Consider the following 20,179-nt stretch of genomic DNA (forward strand, 5'->3'; position numbering starts at 1 on the left):
GCACAGTTCCGAGCGTTACTAAAAGCGGACCTCTTGAAATTGGCCAAACATTTTAACTTGGAGGTCCGAACTAATTTGAGGAAGGCAGAGTTGCAGATCACGGTGATACAGTCTATGGTGGGATTAGGAACATGGGACGAGTTAGCCTGGGAGTGGCTACCCGAAGAACCAGAAGACGTTGAGCTCCGGAAACTGGAGTTGCAATTACGGAGCCAGGAACGGATCAAAGAAGAAGAAAGGAAAGCAGAAAAGGAAAGAGCAGAAGAAGAAAGGAAAGCAGAAAAGGAAAGAGCAGAAGAAGAAAGGAAAGCAGAAAAGGAAAGAGCAGAAGAAGAAAGGAAAGCAGAAAAGGAAACAGCAGAAGACGAAAGGAAAGCAGAAGAGAGGAGAGAAGAGAAACAAGCAGAGGAAAGGAGAGTGGAACGAGAACTCCAGGAAAGGTTAGAAGGGAGAAAAGCAGAGGAGAGGAGAGCTGCCAAGGAACTCGAAGCAGAGGAGAGAAAAGCCAAAAGGGAGTTCAAGGAACGTAATCTGGCGCTTCAGCAAGAGATTAAATTCAAGGAGCTGGATTTAATGAGAGAACGGGGAGAGGTACCACCCTTGCTGACGGGGTCGACACCTAGCCAGAACACCTGGGAGGTGGGCAGACATGTGAGGCTGGTTCCACCCTTCAGTGAAAAGGAAGTCACTCAATTTTTTCCACACTTTGAGAAAGTGGCTCGACAGTTAAACTGGCCGGAGGAGGCCTGGACCATACTAGTGCAAAGTGTGCTGGTGGGTAAAGCTCAAGAGATTTATTCGGCGCTACCAATGGACCAATGTGCAGATTATGAGGTATTGAAGAAGCACATCCTCAAAGCCTATGAGTTGGTTCCTGAAGCTTACCGGCAAAAATTCAGGAATGCCAGGAAGAGGGAGAGTGAGACCCATGTGGAGTTTGCCAGAGTGAAAGAAAACATGTTTGATCGGTGGTGTGAGTCGAAAGGAGTCGGGAACGACTTCGAAGCATTGCGTGACCTGATGCTGGTGGAGGAATTTCAACCGTGTGTCCACGAGGACATCAAAGTGTACCTGCAGGAAAAGAAAGTACCAAAGTTGTGGGACGCAGCCACCATGGCAGATGATTATGCCTTAACACACCGGATAGGGGTCCACACACCTAGCTCCTCGCCTAGACTTCAGCAGGGGAGTTATGGAACACCCGGTGCGGAGAACGACAATACATGGCGGCGGCCTCGAGAGGATTATGGGGACAACGCGGATACCCCACCTGTTCTAAATCAGAGGGCTACGGGCCCAAGACAAACTTATTTTTCGGGGGGCCCGAGGCAGACCACGAGTTTTTCCTCCGGGCCTACTTGCGCTTTTTGCAAGAAACCTGGACACTTGATGTCCAGTTGTTACCTCATGAAAAGGGAAGACCCAGAGCGGAGTCCGACTATTACCACTCCGAATGCGATGGCAAGCGTAAGAAATCGCCCACAGAAGAGTTACCAACCATTTATTTATGAGGGGTTGGTCTCACTCAAGGGAGACTTGACTAACCCAAGACCGGTTAGGGTTTTGAGGGACACAGGAGCCCATCAATCCTTAATGCTTGAAGGCATTTTGCCATTGTCAAAGAGTACCGCAACTGGTGATAGTGTTCGGTTACAAGGGATCGGTGGCTGTGTTAGTGCCCCACTTCATGTCATCCATTTGGAATCCGATTTGGTGTCAGGACCGGTCACCGTCGGTTTACAAGCCACGCTTCCTGTAGAGGGAGTATCTGTGATTATCGGGAATGATTTGGCCGGGGGGCAAATTTATGGTAACCCGAGGGTGGGTAAAGAGCCCCGCAGGGGAAATAACACCACCCCCGCTCGGGATGGCGACAAAAGTTCCAAGTTATTTGTAGGGGGACTGAACTTCAACACAGAGGAAGAAGTTCTGACCTCTGTCTTCAACAGATATGTGCCGCTGGTGGAAGTGCGGGTGGTAAAAGACAGGGAAACGCAACGGTCAAGAGGGTTCGGCTTTGTCACGTTTGCAAGCACAAGAGACGCCAGAGAGGCAGAGAAGAATTGGAATGGTAAGGATTTGGAGGGTCGGACCATAACAGTAGGGGAGGCATTTCGTAGGCGTCGAGAGGTCTACAGAAGAGGACAACTTGGCAGTAGTTTTGGGGTTGGCAGCAGCCGATATTACTATGGAGGCTCCCAGAGTTACGGCACCTCCCGAAAGAATGAACGTCAGAGCACTGGCCGAGAAGGAGACCGACAGTCAGGTAATGGCTGGGACAAGGGGTCCCACCGTAACTGTTAGGAGTCTGGAGAAGTTGAAGCACTATATACGGGGGAGCCGCCGAGCCGGGGCTCCTACACGGACTAACCGTGAACGCCACGTTCTTAAAGGCGTCCAGGTAGTGAACTTTCCTGCACGGACTAACCATGAACTCCACGTTCTTAAAGGCGTCCATGTAATGAACTTTCCTCCCCGGACTAACCGTGAACTCCACATTCCTTAAGGCGTCCATGTAGGGAATACTCAGCTGGGCCTCCCGAAAAAGTGCTATCGAGAGGTTTAAATTTGGGGGCTTTGGTCACCACCTCTTAACCGTCATTCAAGAGAAACTAGAAGTGGTTGACGCTTGGTCCAGAGGGAATTAATCGAGGGGATTGTGTGAAATTTTGTTGCTTTATTTTTAAGTGATAACTGTGCCCGGGGGGAACTGATGATTTGGGGGTGTGAGTTATCTGAATTGTTTATCAAAGTTGGCCGGCAAAGAAAGTTTTCGCTGGGTTCAAACTTTCTTTCTGGAAGGGGGGGAGTGTTACGGATTTATGTGAATTACTATTCAGGTCTTTGCTTATTAATGTGTAGTCGATTAAAGGTTGTTGTGATTAAAGGGTCAGGAGCCCTTCTGGGGAAAAGGAGACCGGAAACGGAAGGAAAAAGACACGAGGTCCGGGAGAAGCGGCGATCTTCCTCTTCCTCGCCGAGCTCCGACGTGAGCGGTATTGATATTGAGCAGCGTGGGGGGACGCTGCGTTTGAAAGCCCGTCTGGCGAAAGGAGTTACCTGCGCGGGGTAATTACCCATTTACACGTCAAGTTGCCGTGGGTTCGTGCACGGAACCAAGCGTCCGGCACAGTTCGCCTCACCGTCTACAAGGACGCGTACGGGTCGCACCTTGGGCCTCGCGCGCTGGGCAAGCCGCGCGTTGCTTTGCCCGCTTTGCTTGGCAAGGAGGTGTGCGCTGCAGCCGTGTTCCCGGTACGTGACGTGTACGTTTGGGAGCATGTCAGCCAGTGGTTCGTTCAACCGCCCGTGTGCGGAGAAGCCGACCTTCGCCTTGGTCTGGAGGGGCCCAGAGACATTGTGAGGGACAGTGACCAAAAGGGGTCGTGAGTGGGGAAAAGGGGTAACATATATAAGATGGCCATCTTAGTAATATTGGATTGATTGTTGATGGTTGTTGATTGCTTGGGGAATATATTATTGATTACTCCGGATCCTTGGTGTGGGGTTTCTTATTGACTGGAATTCATATTGATTGCGTTACGAAAGCGTATAAATCAGAGATCTTTCTGGCGGAGTTCCTCTCACGGTCCGGGGGTCACCGAGACCAGGTAGTCACCGGGAGGACCACGTAACATTACACAATCTCAACCAAACTTGACAGGATGACTAAGGGTTACACAATGAAGGTCGCAGCACATTCATTTGCCCCCCTCCCCAAGCGGGTTTCCCCGCCATTGCCGCCAATGGGGTTGCGTGTTGAGGTGTACATCCATGTTAAGTTAGCTTTATCGTGGCATTTTTCCAAAAACGCTTTTAATAACAAAATGAATGATAATAGCATAATATTAATGTTCTCCTTTATAAAGGGGGTGGTGGGTAGGGGCAATGTAATAATAAAAAAATAATTAAATATCAAAAGAATACATCTGAAAGAATACAATAACAAAAAGTACTTCTTTTTTTAAACAACAACAACAACAACAACAACCACCTGACAAATCCCAAGCCAAAAAAACCCCACGAATGCATTCTCATCTTTTTTTTCAGAATACATCGAAGGGTTATTTAAAAATGGTTCACTTTCCTTATTTATCTGTCAGGAGTACTTGTGTTCTTCTTCACCACGATCAATTCCTCTTCTTCACAAATATTTTCCAAAACTGTCTGTCAGCTAAACTAACCCTCCTCCCGCAGCGATAGTACCACCTTTCTCTGAGATTTCAACAAAAATTCTTACCTGTTTGTTTTATGATATTTCCAATTCCCCCTCATCCCTCCCACTCAAACCTTCTCCCTCACCCCACCACTTAAAGTCTCACCTCACAGTAAATACTCCATCTACAGCCATCTCTCAGGCAACACAGACCAACTTTTAACCACTCATCCCAACTCCCTCTTCTTCTTCTGGTGATTTCAAAGCTCACCATGCAAATTGGCTGGATGTTGGTGCATCTCTCAGTAGCCATGGCACTTCAGCAAAGGACTTCTGTGATTCCATCGGACTGACTCAATCTGTGAACTTTCCAACCCAGATATCTCCTAAGGGCAAATCCTCCCTGATGGACTTGGTGATGACAAATGTCTCCTGCTTTTCCTCTGCTACAATTGTTTCATCTGATCATATGCTTGTGAGTCAACAACTCTCTGGCAATTTTCAGAGAGCTGCCTCAACACTGGCGAGTCGAGCAGTTCACTCAAGCAAATTGGAGGGGACTGCAAGCTTCTGGTCAACTCTCTTCAGGACTGGTCTCTCATATCTACTGCCCCCGATATTAACTCAGCCTGGGAATTCTTCCACAGACACCTGCCCGATCTCTCATGCACAGATTCATTCCATCTCGTCTTCAGTTATCCCACCCTTCTTACTGCCCATGGTACACCAAATCCTATGGTACACCAAATCCTATGGTGAGGAAGTTTCTCTGAAACAACATGCCTTTTCTTCCTGGAAAGCAAACCCGAATGAAGGCAATCTCAATTTATTCCAAAAGGCTTGCAACGAGTGTGTGTACTCTCAGGAGAACCAGAAAACAACATCTGTCCAACCTCAAGAATGAACTTTCAAACTTGTCTCCCTCCTCCAAGACCTCGGGGCACCTTATTAAGTCGGTTTCAAGAGCAAGTTATTCTCACCCTCCATCCCTTCCCCCTCTTCAAATGGCACCACAGTGAACTCCACGTGTGAGAAGGTCGAATGCCTCATTTCTCTGTTTGCTTCCAAACCATGTGTTCCAAACCCCTCACTCTCAGTACACACCATTCCCTGTCAAAGCCAACTGCTCCTGGACTCTGTCCTTTGAACCTGAGAAGGTGGAGAAGGTTCGGTCAACCCTCGCCTCTGCAACTGGACCAGACGGCATCAGCTCACGCATCCTAAAAACCTGCTCTGCTGCTCTTGCACATCGTCTCTCTGCCCTTTTCACTTTATCATTTACCCTAGGTCATCTTCCATCTGCTTGGAAATCTGCCAACATCACTGCACTGCATTAAGATGGTGCAAAAACCGAACCCCTTACCTACAGATCTATCAGCTTACTTCCAACCATCAACAAGGTCACGAAATCCATCATCGCAGTCAACATAAAATCATTTATTTTCTCCAACCTCATCTCAGATCACCAATTTGGTTTCAGAGCAGGTCACTCCACCTTGGACATGATGCTTAAACTCACTCAACAATGGATGGAGGCCATCAATATGTTTCAGACCAGGATACAGGAAGTCCTCGGTTTACGAACACAATGTGTTCATGAAAGTGTGTTCGTAAACCAGATCAATAAATCCCCTTTAAATACAAGAGTAATCAATTCGACCAAAACATGAACTAAATCCTATTTTTTTAAACGTTATTAAATCCACTTTTTAAATCTAAAAATGAATAAATTGAGGCTATAAACACATATAATAACACATTAATAATAATAAAGTCTAAAAAGCACTATTTTCAACATGATCATTGGTTGCATGATCATTGTTAATCATTATTACGGCAGAAAAATGTAAAAGTGCTCACTAAATGCTTGAGCACACCTGCTGAAGCACAACACTGAACACAACGTGTACTTAAAAATCGTTTTTGGGCAATCGACAGACCTGGCAGTTGGGGGAGGTCAACGTGTACAAATAGAGTACAATATAATACAGTATGGTGCCACCAAAAGGGGCAGATGCATCATGGGAACATGAATGAATCCATGCGCCCTGTTCACGCAATGATCCTTTTCCCGCATTTAAGCGTCCGATTTCCTGTGCGCTCAAGCTCAGCACAGTATGTTTGAAAAGCCTATTGAACAGTTTTTAAACATAAAACGTTAAAAGTACTTTTATAATAAATAATTAATATATTTTAAAAGATTAAACGTGTGTAGTGTAAGGGGGTGATGAGGGATAACAAGATACGAGTAGTTAGAGGGGGTAGGGCAAAGTGAAGCAGGCAGCTGTCTCTCGTGCCGGTAAGGAACCCCGTGGAGAGAATGACGTGTGCATTGGCGGAAAATCTTTGAAGCAAACCCATATGAATGAGGCGTGAATTCTGTTGTGAATGGGCAATTAACTCTCCAGGTCTGATTTCCTGCATTTAGCGCTCATCGCAACATGTTCAAAAAAGCCTTGTTCGTGTGACTGGATCTAACATTCTAAAGACCGCAACATGGTTATAAAGCATCATGTTTGAATAAATGGATATATACGGAAACCGGGGTCTCTCTGTACTCCACCTTGGATGTGCTGTTCATACTCTCCCAACAATGAATGGAGTTCCTCAATGTCAGACAAGAGATCAGGGCCATCTCTGGAAATATCTCAAGCTTTAAATACAGTCTGACATCCCGCCCAGCTCTCCAAACTCTCTGCCTACACTAACCCGCCTGATCACTGTCGAGGCGGCCATCTTGGATTTTGACGTGGCGACCCAATTTTCAATAGCGTTCTTCATTGTGCCGAGATAAAAAAGATTTTTGATTTTTTTTTTTTTTTTAGATTAGATTAGATTTTAGATTAGATTAGCAAGATTAGATTAGAATCTTTAGAAAGATTAGATTTTTTTTTTTTTCTTGTGCCTAGATACACCCACACACCAGATTAGAAGTTGGTACTTCGCTTACGTTTCAAGATATTTCGTTCACAAGGTTCAGACATATATATGGTGGTGGCCATCTTGGATTTTGACGTAGCGACCGAATTTTCAATAGCGTTCTTCCTTATGCCTAGATACACCCACACACCAGATTAGAAGTTGGTACTTCGCTTATTTTTCAAGATATTCCGCTCACAAGGTTCGGACATACATGGCATCAGACATATATGGAGGCGGCCATCTTGGATTTTGACGTGGGTTGCACCCACACACCAAATTCGAATGCGGTCCTTCGCTTACGCACGCACGCACACACACACACGCACATATGCACACACGCCCGCACGCACGGACGGAGGGGAAAACCATAGTCCCCCTTTCGCTCCGCGGTGCGACGGGGGACAATAACCTCTCAGAGGTTCAGTCACTCAAACTCTTGGGTCTCACTCTCGGCCATGATCTCTATTGGGCAAGCCACATTTCAAAGTTTCCCTCAAACCAATCACCGACTGGGCATCCTCCGGCAAGGAAAGTCCTTCCTTGGCAGACCTAAACTCCTACCCACCTACAAGGCTTTAATCCATAGCTTGATGGAGTACTGCTCTCCCATATTGCTCAGCTTGACGTCGTGGAAACCAAGGCCTTTAAGATAATGGAAATACCCCGCGATGAAGCCAAGTATATAGACATATCACTTGCCATCGCAGAAAGATCTGTGGTGTCTTTTTTCTACTGCTTCGCTTCTGGTCTTGCACCTTCTGCTCTTTCTGCGTTTTATCCCCCTGCCCCCAAACCCCTCAGGTTTCTGTCGGTCACATGGCCCACCATCAACCTCCTTATGGTGAAATTCCCAAAATCCAGAATCACGGCTCACCTCCAATAAATTAATTCCTCTTTTTTTTTTCCTGCCTTTGGAACAAACTTCCACATTCCCTTACATCTCAATGTTCCCTCGTGGTCTTCAAGACAGCTGTTCACCACCATTTCAGATCATCCCTCATCCAAAACCATGATCTTTTTTTACTTCCAATAACACATCGCCCCCACCCTCCAAATTTTGCTTGTGCATCCATCTTGTCCACCCCTTGCGTTCTCTCCTACCCCTCATCGTTACCAGCATCCCCCGTTTGTTCATCTCCGTCTATTTTCTCCCTCAACCAAGAAATTGGCATTTCCCCCATTCTCTTTCTGCTGTTGATTTTATGATGTTGCTTCCTGATCCATTATGCGCTGTAGTCCTTCCACGAGTCTTGACTCTGCATAAAAAAAGATTTTTAAAAGGTATACTGACTTGAGAGGGTCTTCCTGATCACTGTCGATACTTTCAGCTTCACTGTCTGGATCAGCCCTCCACAGCTGTTCCACCAGGGTTCCCTCTCCATCACTTTCACTCCAACTGTCCAATCCTATGGAGAAGCAACACATGTGACAAATATACTAACTTCAAAAATCACAATTTACTCGTACTTTGGTACAAAATGGAAGTGGTACTTTGGTACAAATCTACTTTCAAGATTTGGGGGGTGGGAAAAAAAAAATCTAAATTCCAAAAACACCCTTGTCCCCCAAAGGTTTTTTGTACTTGGTCTAAGGATAATGGTGGAGCTTAAACACACACACATGCGCAAACATACTCCTTACAAACTTCCTGGGGCACTAGGGTACTGGCAATAAAATGTTTACGTCACCTTCCTCTCCAGGGCAATTAGGAACACTCCCTCTGCTCTCCCCCCCCCCCCCCCACCCCACCCCACCCCTCCTCGAAATGCTGAGCCTCAAGCAAGGAAGCAATAGGTAACATTTATAAATAATTTTGTAAGACTCAGGTAGGATAATAATTGAACTTCAGACTTCCCAGACTCAGGGCAAATGCTCTATTATTTTTTTAAAGCAATAACAGCAAATACTCTTTACAGCAAATAATAGCTAATACATTTACAACTATGACTCCACTAGATCTGATATCGTTTGGCATTCACCATGCAGTTTGAACCAAGACCATGCCCAAACATTTACCATTCATCTTGCTGTGAGACTGCTCATTTTAAAATTATTATAAAACAGAAAGACACCTTTCACAACAACAAAACATTAATTAGATGAGTATTGTTCAACTTATGATGTTGTTCCCCCCATTATTTACCACGGAAGCCTCTCCTCAGTGAAAGACACATGAAAGCCCGCTTGGACTTTGCAAAAAAGCACCAAAAGGACTCTCAGACTGTGAGAAACAAGATTCTGTGGTCTGGTGAAACCAAGATTGAACTGTTTGGCTTCCGTCTGGCCACTCCACCGATCTGGGCTTTATGGCAGAGTGTTGCAGTGATGGTTGTCCTTCTGGAAGTTTCTCCCATCTCCACACAGGATCTCTGGAGCTCAGCCAGAGTGACCATCAGGTTCTTGGTCACCTCTCTTACCAAGGCCCTTCTCCCACGATTGCTCAGTTTGGCCGGGCAGCCAGCTCGAGGAAGAGTGCTGGTTGTTCCAAACCTCTTCCATTTAAGAATTATGGAGGCCACTGTGCTCTTGGGAACCTTCAATGCAGCAGAAATGTTTTTGTAGGCTCCCCAGATCTGTGCCTCGACACAATCCTGTCTCTGAGCTCTGCAGGCAGTTCCTTCGACCTCATGGCTTGGTTTTTGCTCTGATATGCATCGTCAGCTGTGAGACCTTATATAGACAGGTGTGTGCCTTTCCAAATCATGTCCAATCAATTGAATTTACCACAGGTGGACTCCAATCAAGGTGTAGAAACATCTCAAAGATGATCAAGAGAAATTGGAGGCACCTGAGCTAAGTTTCAAGTGGGTATTGAGTGTAGATTGATGAGGGAAAACATGAATTTAAACTATTCCAGCATAAGGCTGCAACATAACAAAATGTGAAAAAAGTGAAGGGGTCTGAATACTTTCTGAATGCACTATCATTTAAAAATTCACTTTTTATGGACGAAGAGGAGTTGTTTGCAAATTACAGTAACGAGTGAGATACCCGTGCTGCACACGGGTGGGAGGCCAGAAGCAAACGGCAATGCAGATACGGCGAATGCTAAAGCATGAAACCAATAAATTACACATTCCTGTAGCACCCTCAGTCGCACGTCAGACATGGACAGCAAGTTCGTGAAGGACTTCCATGAAAAACGTACCCGTTCACAAACAAACGGATCGAAATATCGATCGTGGGACCGTGGCGAATCTGCATATGGCGATCCGCGAAGTTCACATTTAGAAAGTAGAAACCATCACGGCACGTCGTCATTTACTTGAACTCAATATCTCTTTTTTCATTCCAAACAACATAACCAATCACAAATTAATCACAAAATAAACTTTCAACAACATTGTTAATGTTTCCTTCATTGTAAAAACTACCAAGTCAACAGTTAAAAGGATTTTGAGCCGATAGGTGTTACGGCCTTGGCAAGATCGATGGAGACAGCGATCTGTTAGCGTATACACCGACCAAATAGCTATGTGGAATTCTCTCATGCAGAGATTAAACTCACATCGTTTGAACTTTGGCCGAGGTCATTATTTACTTTTAATGATTAAAATGCATGTTGTTGTTGTTGTTGTTGTTGTTGTTGTATATACGAATCAAAAATAAGAAATTGGTTTTGTGTCGTCCTTTCCGCATATCTCGTGGGATTGTGAGTTGGAGAGACGACCGTGATGGCGGGGAGGGGGTTGGCATTCTTTCAATCAGGGATTCAACCCATGTCCTTTTAAAAGGTCTGTGTCCGAGGTCAGCGAGTCCGATCGGTGCAGCCGTGCAGTGATCGGTGCAGCCGTGCAGCGATCGGTGCAGCAGTTTGTGCGGCACCCGGGAAAATAACGTTATGCGGGAGTCCAAACCTGAAAATGCTGGAGGCCAAAGCTGAAATTGGAAAAACAATACAGCCTATTTTACTCCAGGAGATCCCAGGATTACCCACCCAAAATATCGTTGCGATCGGTTCAGCCGTTTTTGTGGTACCTTCGAACGAACAGACGGACGGACATTTGGTGAATTATTGATTCACGAGTTATCAAGTGACCACTATATTCGTCATGTGTGTGCGTCTGTCTGTGTGTCTGTGTGTCCGCAGCATAACTAACCGATGATATCATTCGATCTTGATGAAACTTGGGTGGGGGGTTGATATCATGATCTTGTTGTGTCCTGCCTAGAGTGAGCGTATTGCGCCCATTGTGGGTGGAGCCACGCCCGAAAAAGATGTCTTTTTAGGGGGTAATAGAGTTCAAGCTACATCTTCTCCGAGGGGTTTGGTGGAATCTGACAGGGGTTTCGATATTTGGTTAGGTCAATGTCATGTGTCGAGCCCCACGGAGCTCGATTTTTTCATTTTTATTTATTTATTTATTTTTATTTAATTTTTTCATTTCATTTTTCACCGGATTTTCGGTATTGTGTAGCTTATTAACCTCATAACTGATTGTACATTATTTTCTATCTCATTTCAAGGTCAGTAACCTTCGTTTTGACATTTCCGGGCCTGGCCTGTCCGGGCCTGTTTCGGTTAGAGTCCGTCCTTTGTCATTGAATACCGTTTGCTCGTGAACCATCGTCGTCTCCTGACTTGTAGCAAGATTTAAAAATATTTACTCCACATGATACAGCAGAAACAGTCAATAACAAGTAATAATAATAATAACTAGAAAGCATCTGAAAATGCAAAGCCTGTCCAAGTCCATATGCTCAAGAAAACAAAAACAGTTAAAAACTAGAAAGAGCAATCAGAGATTGCAGACACTCGCCAGGACGTGTTTTCAGTGGTTTTTAAAGCTTTTGTGTTAAAACAAATGTCGCGGCCGAACCACGTCACCGAATAAAAAATAATTTTCTCCTCCAATTTATCCCAAAATGATGCTCAAGAAATTTCATCTTGATTGGAAGAAGTTTTGTACATGTCGAATTATGATGTCATAATGGAGGAACCTATGGCTTCATCATTAACATATGTTATTCCCCATGGAGAGTTCTTTACAATGAGCCATGTCTCAATTTTTTCTATGCAACGCTTTCAGAGATAGAGGTGGAAATCTTTTCGGTTTATCCAAGATGGTGGCCGAACCACGTCACCAATGACATCATTATTTTTTTTCTCCACCAATTTATCCACAGATGACGATCAAAAAATTTCATCTGGATCAGATCAAGTTTAGTACATGTCGAATTATGACGTCATAATGGAGGCACCAATGACATCATCGTTAACATATTTTATTCCCCATGGAGAGTTCTTTACAATGAGCCATGTCTCAAAAAAAATTTTCTATGCAGCGCTTTCGGAGATAGAGGTGCAAAGTTTTTCCAAGATGGCACCCATACCACATGACCGATGACATCATACTTATCATTAAAATTATACAGGTGTAGTTGCACCGATGGTGAAAATTTCCTGTCAATCGGACCAATGGTTGCAGAGAAAATCATATTTATTCTGTGCGGACAAACAGACAAACAGACAGACAGAGAAACTGACTCAAATGCAATAGCCTCTTCTGGCGAGGGTAAAAATGCTAACTGAAAATTGATTATTTTATGCAGCCTTGACCTTTCTTTGAGCTATATATATATAAAAAAAAAAATAATCATCTTCGACCTTCTTGAACCAATCCAGTGACCCAATATGCAAATTCTTTAAATTTCAGGTCAATCGGGTAAAAATTGGTGATTTTAAGTGACACTGACCTTTGACCTTTTGAAAACATTATTAATTTGCCTTCTCCGTATTATCAAAATAAAGCTTCGGTGAAAATTTGATGAAAATAGCTCAAATGGTAGAAAAAAAGTTATGGCCCGGACAGACACACAGACACACACACATACTCATACATTATACACACCCACATACACACCCACATACACACCCACACAGACACGATTGCAAAACTCTGTGCAGGGGACGGGATAACTAGAACTGCCAGCAGTGCTGTCGGCCTCCAAACAGTCTGAATCTGACACCCACAATGAGCACCACTCAAATGTTTTCTGGGAAAATGGAGCCCAAATATATCGTTGGTAAGAGAAAAATACATAAATTACCGTGTTACTTTTGTGTCCCATTCAGCATCAGCGGGACAAACCACATATAGCAAGCTATTTATTTTGTCCAAACACAGTTTTGTAACTACGCAACATATTGATCAATAGTGAGCATCTGGGGTTTTTAGAGCAGAAACTTCATACTTCAATACTTTACAGAGGTGCTTGAAGCTGTCTCCCAAATTCCATGATGATCGGTTTAATAGTTCTGGAGAAGATCGTTCTGCATTTGTGTCAAAATCCAAGATAGCCACCAATAAAGAATAAAATATAAACAACAAAACACGTTTGAATCAAGTTCAAGGGTGTGCTATAAAGAAGCGTAGATTGGCAAATCCAGCTGTAACAGTTTCTTTCAAAAATTGTTTCGCAAAAATCAAAGGAACTAAAATAATAATCAATATAAATAATTACACTTATTTTGCTTGTTTGTCTCTTACCGATGATTTTCTCTTAAAATACTTGACCAGCGACCATAAAACGCGTATCATTATAAAAGGTCTTTGTCTGAGGCGTTCCGGTTGTATATTATCTTTTCCATTTTGTATGATGTTTAAAAAGAAAAAAATTAGCTTCCTTATCAATATCTTTTTTTACTGAAGAATCGCAAGATGACAGAATCTCACGACATCGTGGATGAATTTTTTTATTCATTATTTACTTTTAACGTCAGGTGGGTCGACAACCGTTGACAACATGCTGGTGCGTAGGCGAGATAGGGGGGCACCTCTGGGACACAAAGGTGATCCCGGGGGAGGAGGCTGTTTCACAGCACCACTTGGTTGTCTGCGACATAAGGGTGAAAGGTGCGAGGAGAGCTCGGCGGGTGAAGTACCAACCGAGAATGAAGGTGTGGAGGTTGAAAGAGGTGACAGTGAGGGAGGCATTAAAAGAGAGGCTGAGTATGGGCGAGGATGATGTGGTTGAGCTTGAAAGCGGTTGGATGTCAATGAAAGATAGTCGTTGGTGGGAGGATAGTTGGACAGTCGTTGGGAGCCGTTGGTGAGGTATGTGGATGGACAAAAGGACCACCAAGGCATTCGAAAACATGGTGGTGGGATGATGAAGTTGGAAAGAAGATTGACGAGAAGAGGAATAAGTTCAAGGAGTGGCAGAAGGTGAAGGGTATGGGGGCAGAAAAGGCAGAGCATGAAAGTTATAAGGCAGCCAAGAAGGCTGCAAAGAAAGAGGTAGCAAAGGCACAGGAGGCATGTTGGAAAATGTTCGGAGAAAGCTTGGATTCGGAAGAGGGTCAGAGAGCGGTATTCAGGATTGCAAAGCAGATAGCGAAAGAGAGGTGTGATGTGATGGGGGTGAGTTGCTTGAAGGATAAAGTAGGACAAATCGTTGTGGACCCAGATGAAATTAAAGGAAGATGGAAGAGATATATGGAAATACTGTTGAATGCAGAGAATGAATGGGATGGCAACATAGAGAGTAACCCAGTTTTAGGACGGCAGAGAAGATAACCGAGAAGGAAGTTGAGGAAGCGATAAAAGCAATGAAGAGTAGAAAAGCGGGAGGGCCGACGGGAGTTGTGGGAGATATGTTGAAGGCAGTAGGAAATTGGGGTGTGAAGAGAATGACAGAGATCTGCAATCTGGTGGTGAAAGAAGGCCGCATTCCATTGGATTGGGAAATGAGTACCCTCGACCCTCTATACATGGGGAAAGGTGACCCTCTGGTTTGTGGCTCGTATCGAGCGATAAAGTTATTGGAGCATGGAATGAAGGTATTGGAAAGGGTGTTGGAGAGGAGGATAAGGAAGAAAGTGAAGATTGACGAAATGGTTTGGATTTATGCCAGGAAGAGGAACAACAGACGCGCTTTTTATTGTGAGGCAGTTGCAGGAGAAGTACATGGAGAAGAGGAAGAAGTTGTTTCTTGGGTTCGTTGATCCGGAGAAAGCATTCGATAGGGTTCCACGTGAAGTAGTGACATGGGCATTGATGAATTTAGGAGTGGAGGAATGGTTGATCAGAGTAGTGATGGCAATGTACAAAACAGCGTGCACAGCTGTGAGGATGAAGGACGGGAACAGTGGTGAGTTTGAGGTGAAGGTGGGAGTGCATCAGGGGTCGGTACTAAGTCCACTACTATTTGTAGCTGTGATGGAGGTGCTGGCTCGGAACGTAAAGGAGGGTTTCCCGTGGGTGTTGTTGCATGCAGATGATCTGGTGTTGATTGCAGAAAGTATGGATGGACTGAAGGAGAAGATGAACAAGTGGAAGGAATGTATGGAGACAAAAGGTCTGAAGGTGAATATCGGAAAAACGAAGGTGATGGCAAGTGGTAAAGCATGTGGTGAGGTGGAAAGAACTGGGAAGTGGCCGTGTGCTGTGTGCAGGAAGGGTGTCGGAGTGAATTCCATTCAATGTACAATGTGCGCTGAGTGGGTTCATCAAAAATGTTGTGGTTTGAGAGGGTCATTAACCAGTGTGGCAGCGACATTCAAGTGTAAGGTGTGCACAGTGGGAGCTGCATATGGAGGAAATGTTGAGTTGGATCTTGGAGACGGCATGAAGCTGGAAGGTGTGAAAACATTTTGTTAACTAAGGAGACATGCTGAATGGAGAAGGTGGATCAGACTCGGCAACGGTCGCTAGAGTGAGATGTGCATGGAAGAAGTTTCGGGAACTGAGTGGCGTGCTGACGAGGAGGGGAGTGTCGTTGAAGCTGAAGGGAAAGGTGTATGCTGCATGTGTGAGAAGTGTTATGATTTATGGGAGCGAGACATGGGTAATGAAAGTCGAGCAGCAACGAAGGCTGGAAAGGGTGGAAATGCGAATGGTTCGGTGGATGTGTGGAGTATCGTTGAGAGAGAGGAAGACAAATGATGAATTGCGAAAGATGATGGGAATAGAGCCTGTGATGGATGCTGTGAAGAGAAACAGGTTGAGATGGTTTGGTCATGTGTTGAGGAAGGATGAAAGTGACTGGTTGAGAAGAGTGATGGAAATGAATGTAGAAGGAAGTTGAGGACGGGGAAGACCGAGAAAGACTTGGCTGAAGATGGTGGAGGAAGAAATGCAGGCAAGGGGGTTATAACAAGGGGAGATGCAGAAAATAGGGCAAAATGGAGAAGATTGTCATGGGGACCGCAAGGCTAACCCCCACTCTTGCAGGGAAAATGGCCTTAAAATGCCTGTTGTTGTTGTATTTACTTTTAACATTGTGCTTAATGAACAGGAGCAGGAACATTGTTGAGAATGGGATGAAAGGGCGTTGGGGGTTGAGGGAGAACAGAGTTTGGACGGGTGAGGGAGGTCAAGAACATGGGTTTGGATGGGTGAGGATTTGAAGTCACATTTTACATTAAGTCGAATTTCCATGTTTTACTGCTTGTAATAATAACACGAGTTCCATTATAATTAACAAATGCAGGTGGAGGCCATTATGCCCATCACAGCCTGCACAATGGTTGTCAACATATGGTTGTTTTCCGTGCTCTTATCCTTTTTAAATGCGGAATGTCAAGCAAGGAAGGGGCACGTACCATCTATAAAGTTTTTGCCACAACTCAGCCGGGGTTCAAACCGCCGACGTCCCTGGCTCAGAGCGGACGCTCCAAGCATAACACCATCGAATCTAGTTGGTGACAAAATAAACACAAGGGTAATATCTCGTCACTATTTGGCAGAGATTGGTTTGTATGGTGACACATTTACAACTACAACTGCACTCGGTAGAGTGCACACCTCCGCCAGGCTGCACAGTTTACGTCTTCTGTCCCACTGATGGGCCGTATCTGCATCCGGACCGTAAACAAAATACATCAGCTTGTTCTCGTCACCTACGCAAATCATCCGCCTGTTTTTGTCATAATCCGTCCACAACTTTTAGAGATATCGTGCTCACAGATGAACAGACAAACAACGATACTCGGGTGAAAACACAACTCCGTCCACCTTCGGTTTTAAATTTAACAATTTTTTTATTAGATTTTTTTTATTTGTTTTGAAATGCTGTCATGTAGTTATAATGACATCACATTGTATAGCCCCATGTACAATTCCACATGTATTGCAAAATAAGCCTCTTGCAGGCTTTAAATGGCAATAACAATGAAACCACACGATATGCCAAAAATTGCAATATGGTATACAAATGCATTGTAATAACACTTTTTTTTTTTCTTTTTTTTTTTGTATACAAGATCGAGGCTCGTGAAAGAGCGAAAATTAATCACACAGAAAGACAAACAGACACATAAAACAAATAACATCGGGAGCGGTAGACAAGATGGGGAGAGAGGGGGAAGGACACAAACACAACATTTGAGAGCAGGGACCGAGAGACATGGAGACATCGAGAGATCTGTGGGAGGGAGAGGGCTTTGGGGGGGGGCATGGGAAGGGGGCGGGGGGTGGGAGAGGTATAAACATATGGACACTGCCAGGATTTCCAGGAAAGAAGTTGGAATTTCAAACAAGGTGGATCTGGGGTGAATTAGTGGGGGTAGAAAAGATCAAGGTTATGGATGGGGGAAGATAAGAGATGGTGGTGAACAGCTGTTTTAAAGACCTGGAGGGAGGAGAGGGATTGAAGGGAGTGTGGGAGTTTGTTCCACAGGCGGGAGATAAGAGGAATGAAAGAGTGAAGGTGAGCAGAGAGCCGAGATTTCGGCAGTTTAACCATCAGAGGGTTGCTGGCAGATCTTGTGCGACCTGTAGGAATATTTGGGGGACAGAGCACGGAGAGAGCTGGGGGAGCAAGGCCGGAGAGGAGTCGGTAGAAGACAGAAAGACCACCTACCTGCCTGCGGTGAGTGAGTGAAAGGCCCTCAGAGATAGCTTCATCGCGGGAGATTCCAATGATTTTGAAAGCTTTGGATTCAACAGCGTGAAGCCGAGCCAGGTGTGAGGCAGGAGCACCAGCCCATAGGGGAGAACAGTATTCCATTGAGCTGCGGATGAAAGCCTTGTATGTGGTGAGGAGCTCAGGTGTGCCGAGGAAGGACTTCGCACGACGGATGATGCCCAGTCGGCGACTGGCTTTGGAGGCCAGCTTGGAAATGTGGTTTTCCCAAGAAAGATCATGGCAGATAGTGAGACCCAAAAGCTTGAGTGACAGAACTTCTTGGAGAGGATTGTTGAGAAAGTAGATGGGAGGGTTGTCCAGTCGATCTTTTCGGAGAGACATAGTAAGAGAGTGAGATTTGGCAGGATTGAAAGACATGTTCCACTTGTTTGACCAGTCTGTGATTTTGTCCAGGTCTTCAGAGAGTGAGGAGGCTGCAGACTGCCTATCTGAGGGAAGAGGAATGGAGCGGCAGAGAGTGGAGTCATCAGCAAAGAGATAGAGAGGATTTTCCAGAGAGTCAGAGAGATCATTGATAAAGACCAGAAAAAGCACAGGGCCCAGCACACTTCCTTGGGGAACTCCAGCCTGAACAGGAAGGGGAGATGAGAGAAATCCATTCAGGGCCACACGTTGACTACGACCAGAGAGGAAGTCCGCAAGCCATGCATGGAGATTTCCATGGATACCATAGGAGGAGAGTTTGGTGAGCAGAGCTGGGTGCCAGACCGTATCAAAGGCCCTTGATATGTCAAGGGAGACAGCTCTGATTTCCTGTTTGGCATTCAGGACCTCCATCCATTGTTGAGACAGCAGAAGCAGCATGTCCAGAGTAGAGTGACCTGGTCTGAAACCAAATTGATGATCAGAGATCAAGCCATTGGAGAAGAGGAAAGATTTCATAATGTTCCACTTATACAAATCAGATAGCTTCATCGTATACCAACACTAATATACAAATCAACTTGACGCTTGAAATTGTAATTGGTTTCACATACATTTTAAGACTAACCACAACGACAGTCATTGTGTCAAAAGGATGTTATCTGTTAATAATTATGGGATAATGAACCCCACTAACCTCCACCAAATAAAGGCATGATGAGAATGCTGCTGGATCAATACAATTTCACCCTAAATAAATATTAACAAATAAACAAACCAAAAAAATAAATAAAGGTCAACAATATTTGGTAGGTAAGGGTACCTAAAACGAGTACATCAGATGAAAAACAGTGTTAATGCTTCTTAACACAAGCAAAAAATAGATTTGTTAAAATAGAGTTTTGCATTAAAACGAATCCTCCCTCTCGGGGTCTACAAGTGAGCTTTCCCATAATAGAACACCTAGTTTTAATTTTTTTAATTATAGGTTGTACCCTGGTACAGACTTCTGGTTGTCAAAGACTTTCTCTTCCATCTCATCTTAACTCCAGGTCTTCAAGACAGCTGTTCACCAGCATCTCAGATCATCCCCCAATGAAAACCATGATCTGCGTTAAACCACCTTCAACCCTGCCCCCCCCCCCCCCCCATTCCAAACATTGCTTCTGTTTATTGGATAAACTTTGCCTCTGTTCCATATCACCCACTCCCTGCATTTTGCACTTCTCCTCTTGCACATCCCTCAATTGTCCGTCTCCATCTACGTCTACTTTCTCCCTCGGCCCTGCTGTTGGTCTTCCCCTTCCCTTTCTGTTGTGGCCTGATCTGTTAAGTGTTCTAGCTTTTCCACGAGCATAGACTCTGTATACAAAAACAAAAAAAATTCCTATGGAGCATTATACAATTATATAATCGGGCTTGTACAGCAGAGAAGGCGACTCCTTTTCAAGCGCTTCAGCAAGAAGATACATAGTATTGAAATACTGTAATTTTAGAAGCAAAACCATTCTGGTACAAGTGCATAAACATTTCACTGAAAAGGAATTTAATTCAGAAGTAGTGTGAACACAAAAATAGAGCATTTCGAAACACAAGCAGTCATTGCAGATGACTTAATTAAAAGCACACAGTGCACTGTTCTTCTTCTCCATAGGATTGTCCAATCATGGAGCAGCAGCAGTACCTTCCTTTTTATTTTTTCGATAAAGTTGCGTGGCAGGTTTAAATGTTTGTTCCCAAATGAAAACAAAGCTCATTCTTCCCAGGAAGTTGGTACTCATTTTGCCGACCTCGGAAGGATGACAGGCTGAGCCAGCCCACCCACCTGGTGGTATTTATAATGGCACGACAGGGGCTCAAACTCAG

At 44.6% G+C, this 20,179-nt stretch overlaps 1 protein-coding gene across 4 annotated transcripts in view; it reads right to left on the reverse strand.

Moving 5' to 3' along the window:
* KANSL2 (KAT8 regulatory NSL complex subunit 2) overlaps positions 1-20,179 on the reverse strand; it is a 64,903-nt gene that overhangs the window by 14,014 nt on the left and 30,710 nt on the right. For all 4 annotated transcript variants that reach the window (XM_078781371.1, XM_068121940.2, XM_078781370.1 and 1 more), the window contains one exon: positions 8,370-8,484. In XM_078781371.1, coding sequence (XP_078637497.1) covers positions 8,370-8,484 — 115 coding nt within the window. The remainder of the gene's footprint in view (positions 1-8,369; positions 8,485-20,179) is intronic.

The sequence above is a fragment of the Myxine glutinosa genome, chromosome 7, assembly GCF_964187855.1.
Source record: "Myxine glutinosa chromosome 7, kmMyxGlut1.1, whole genome shotgun sequence".
Classification (NCBI taxonomy): Eukaryota; Metazoa; Chordata; class Myxini; order Myxiniformes; family Myxinidae; genus Myxine; species Myxine glutinosa.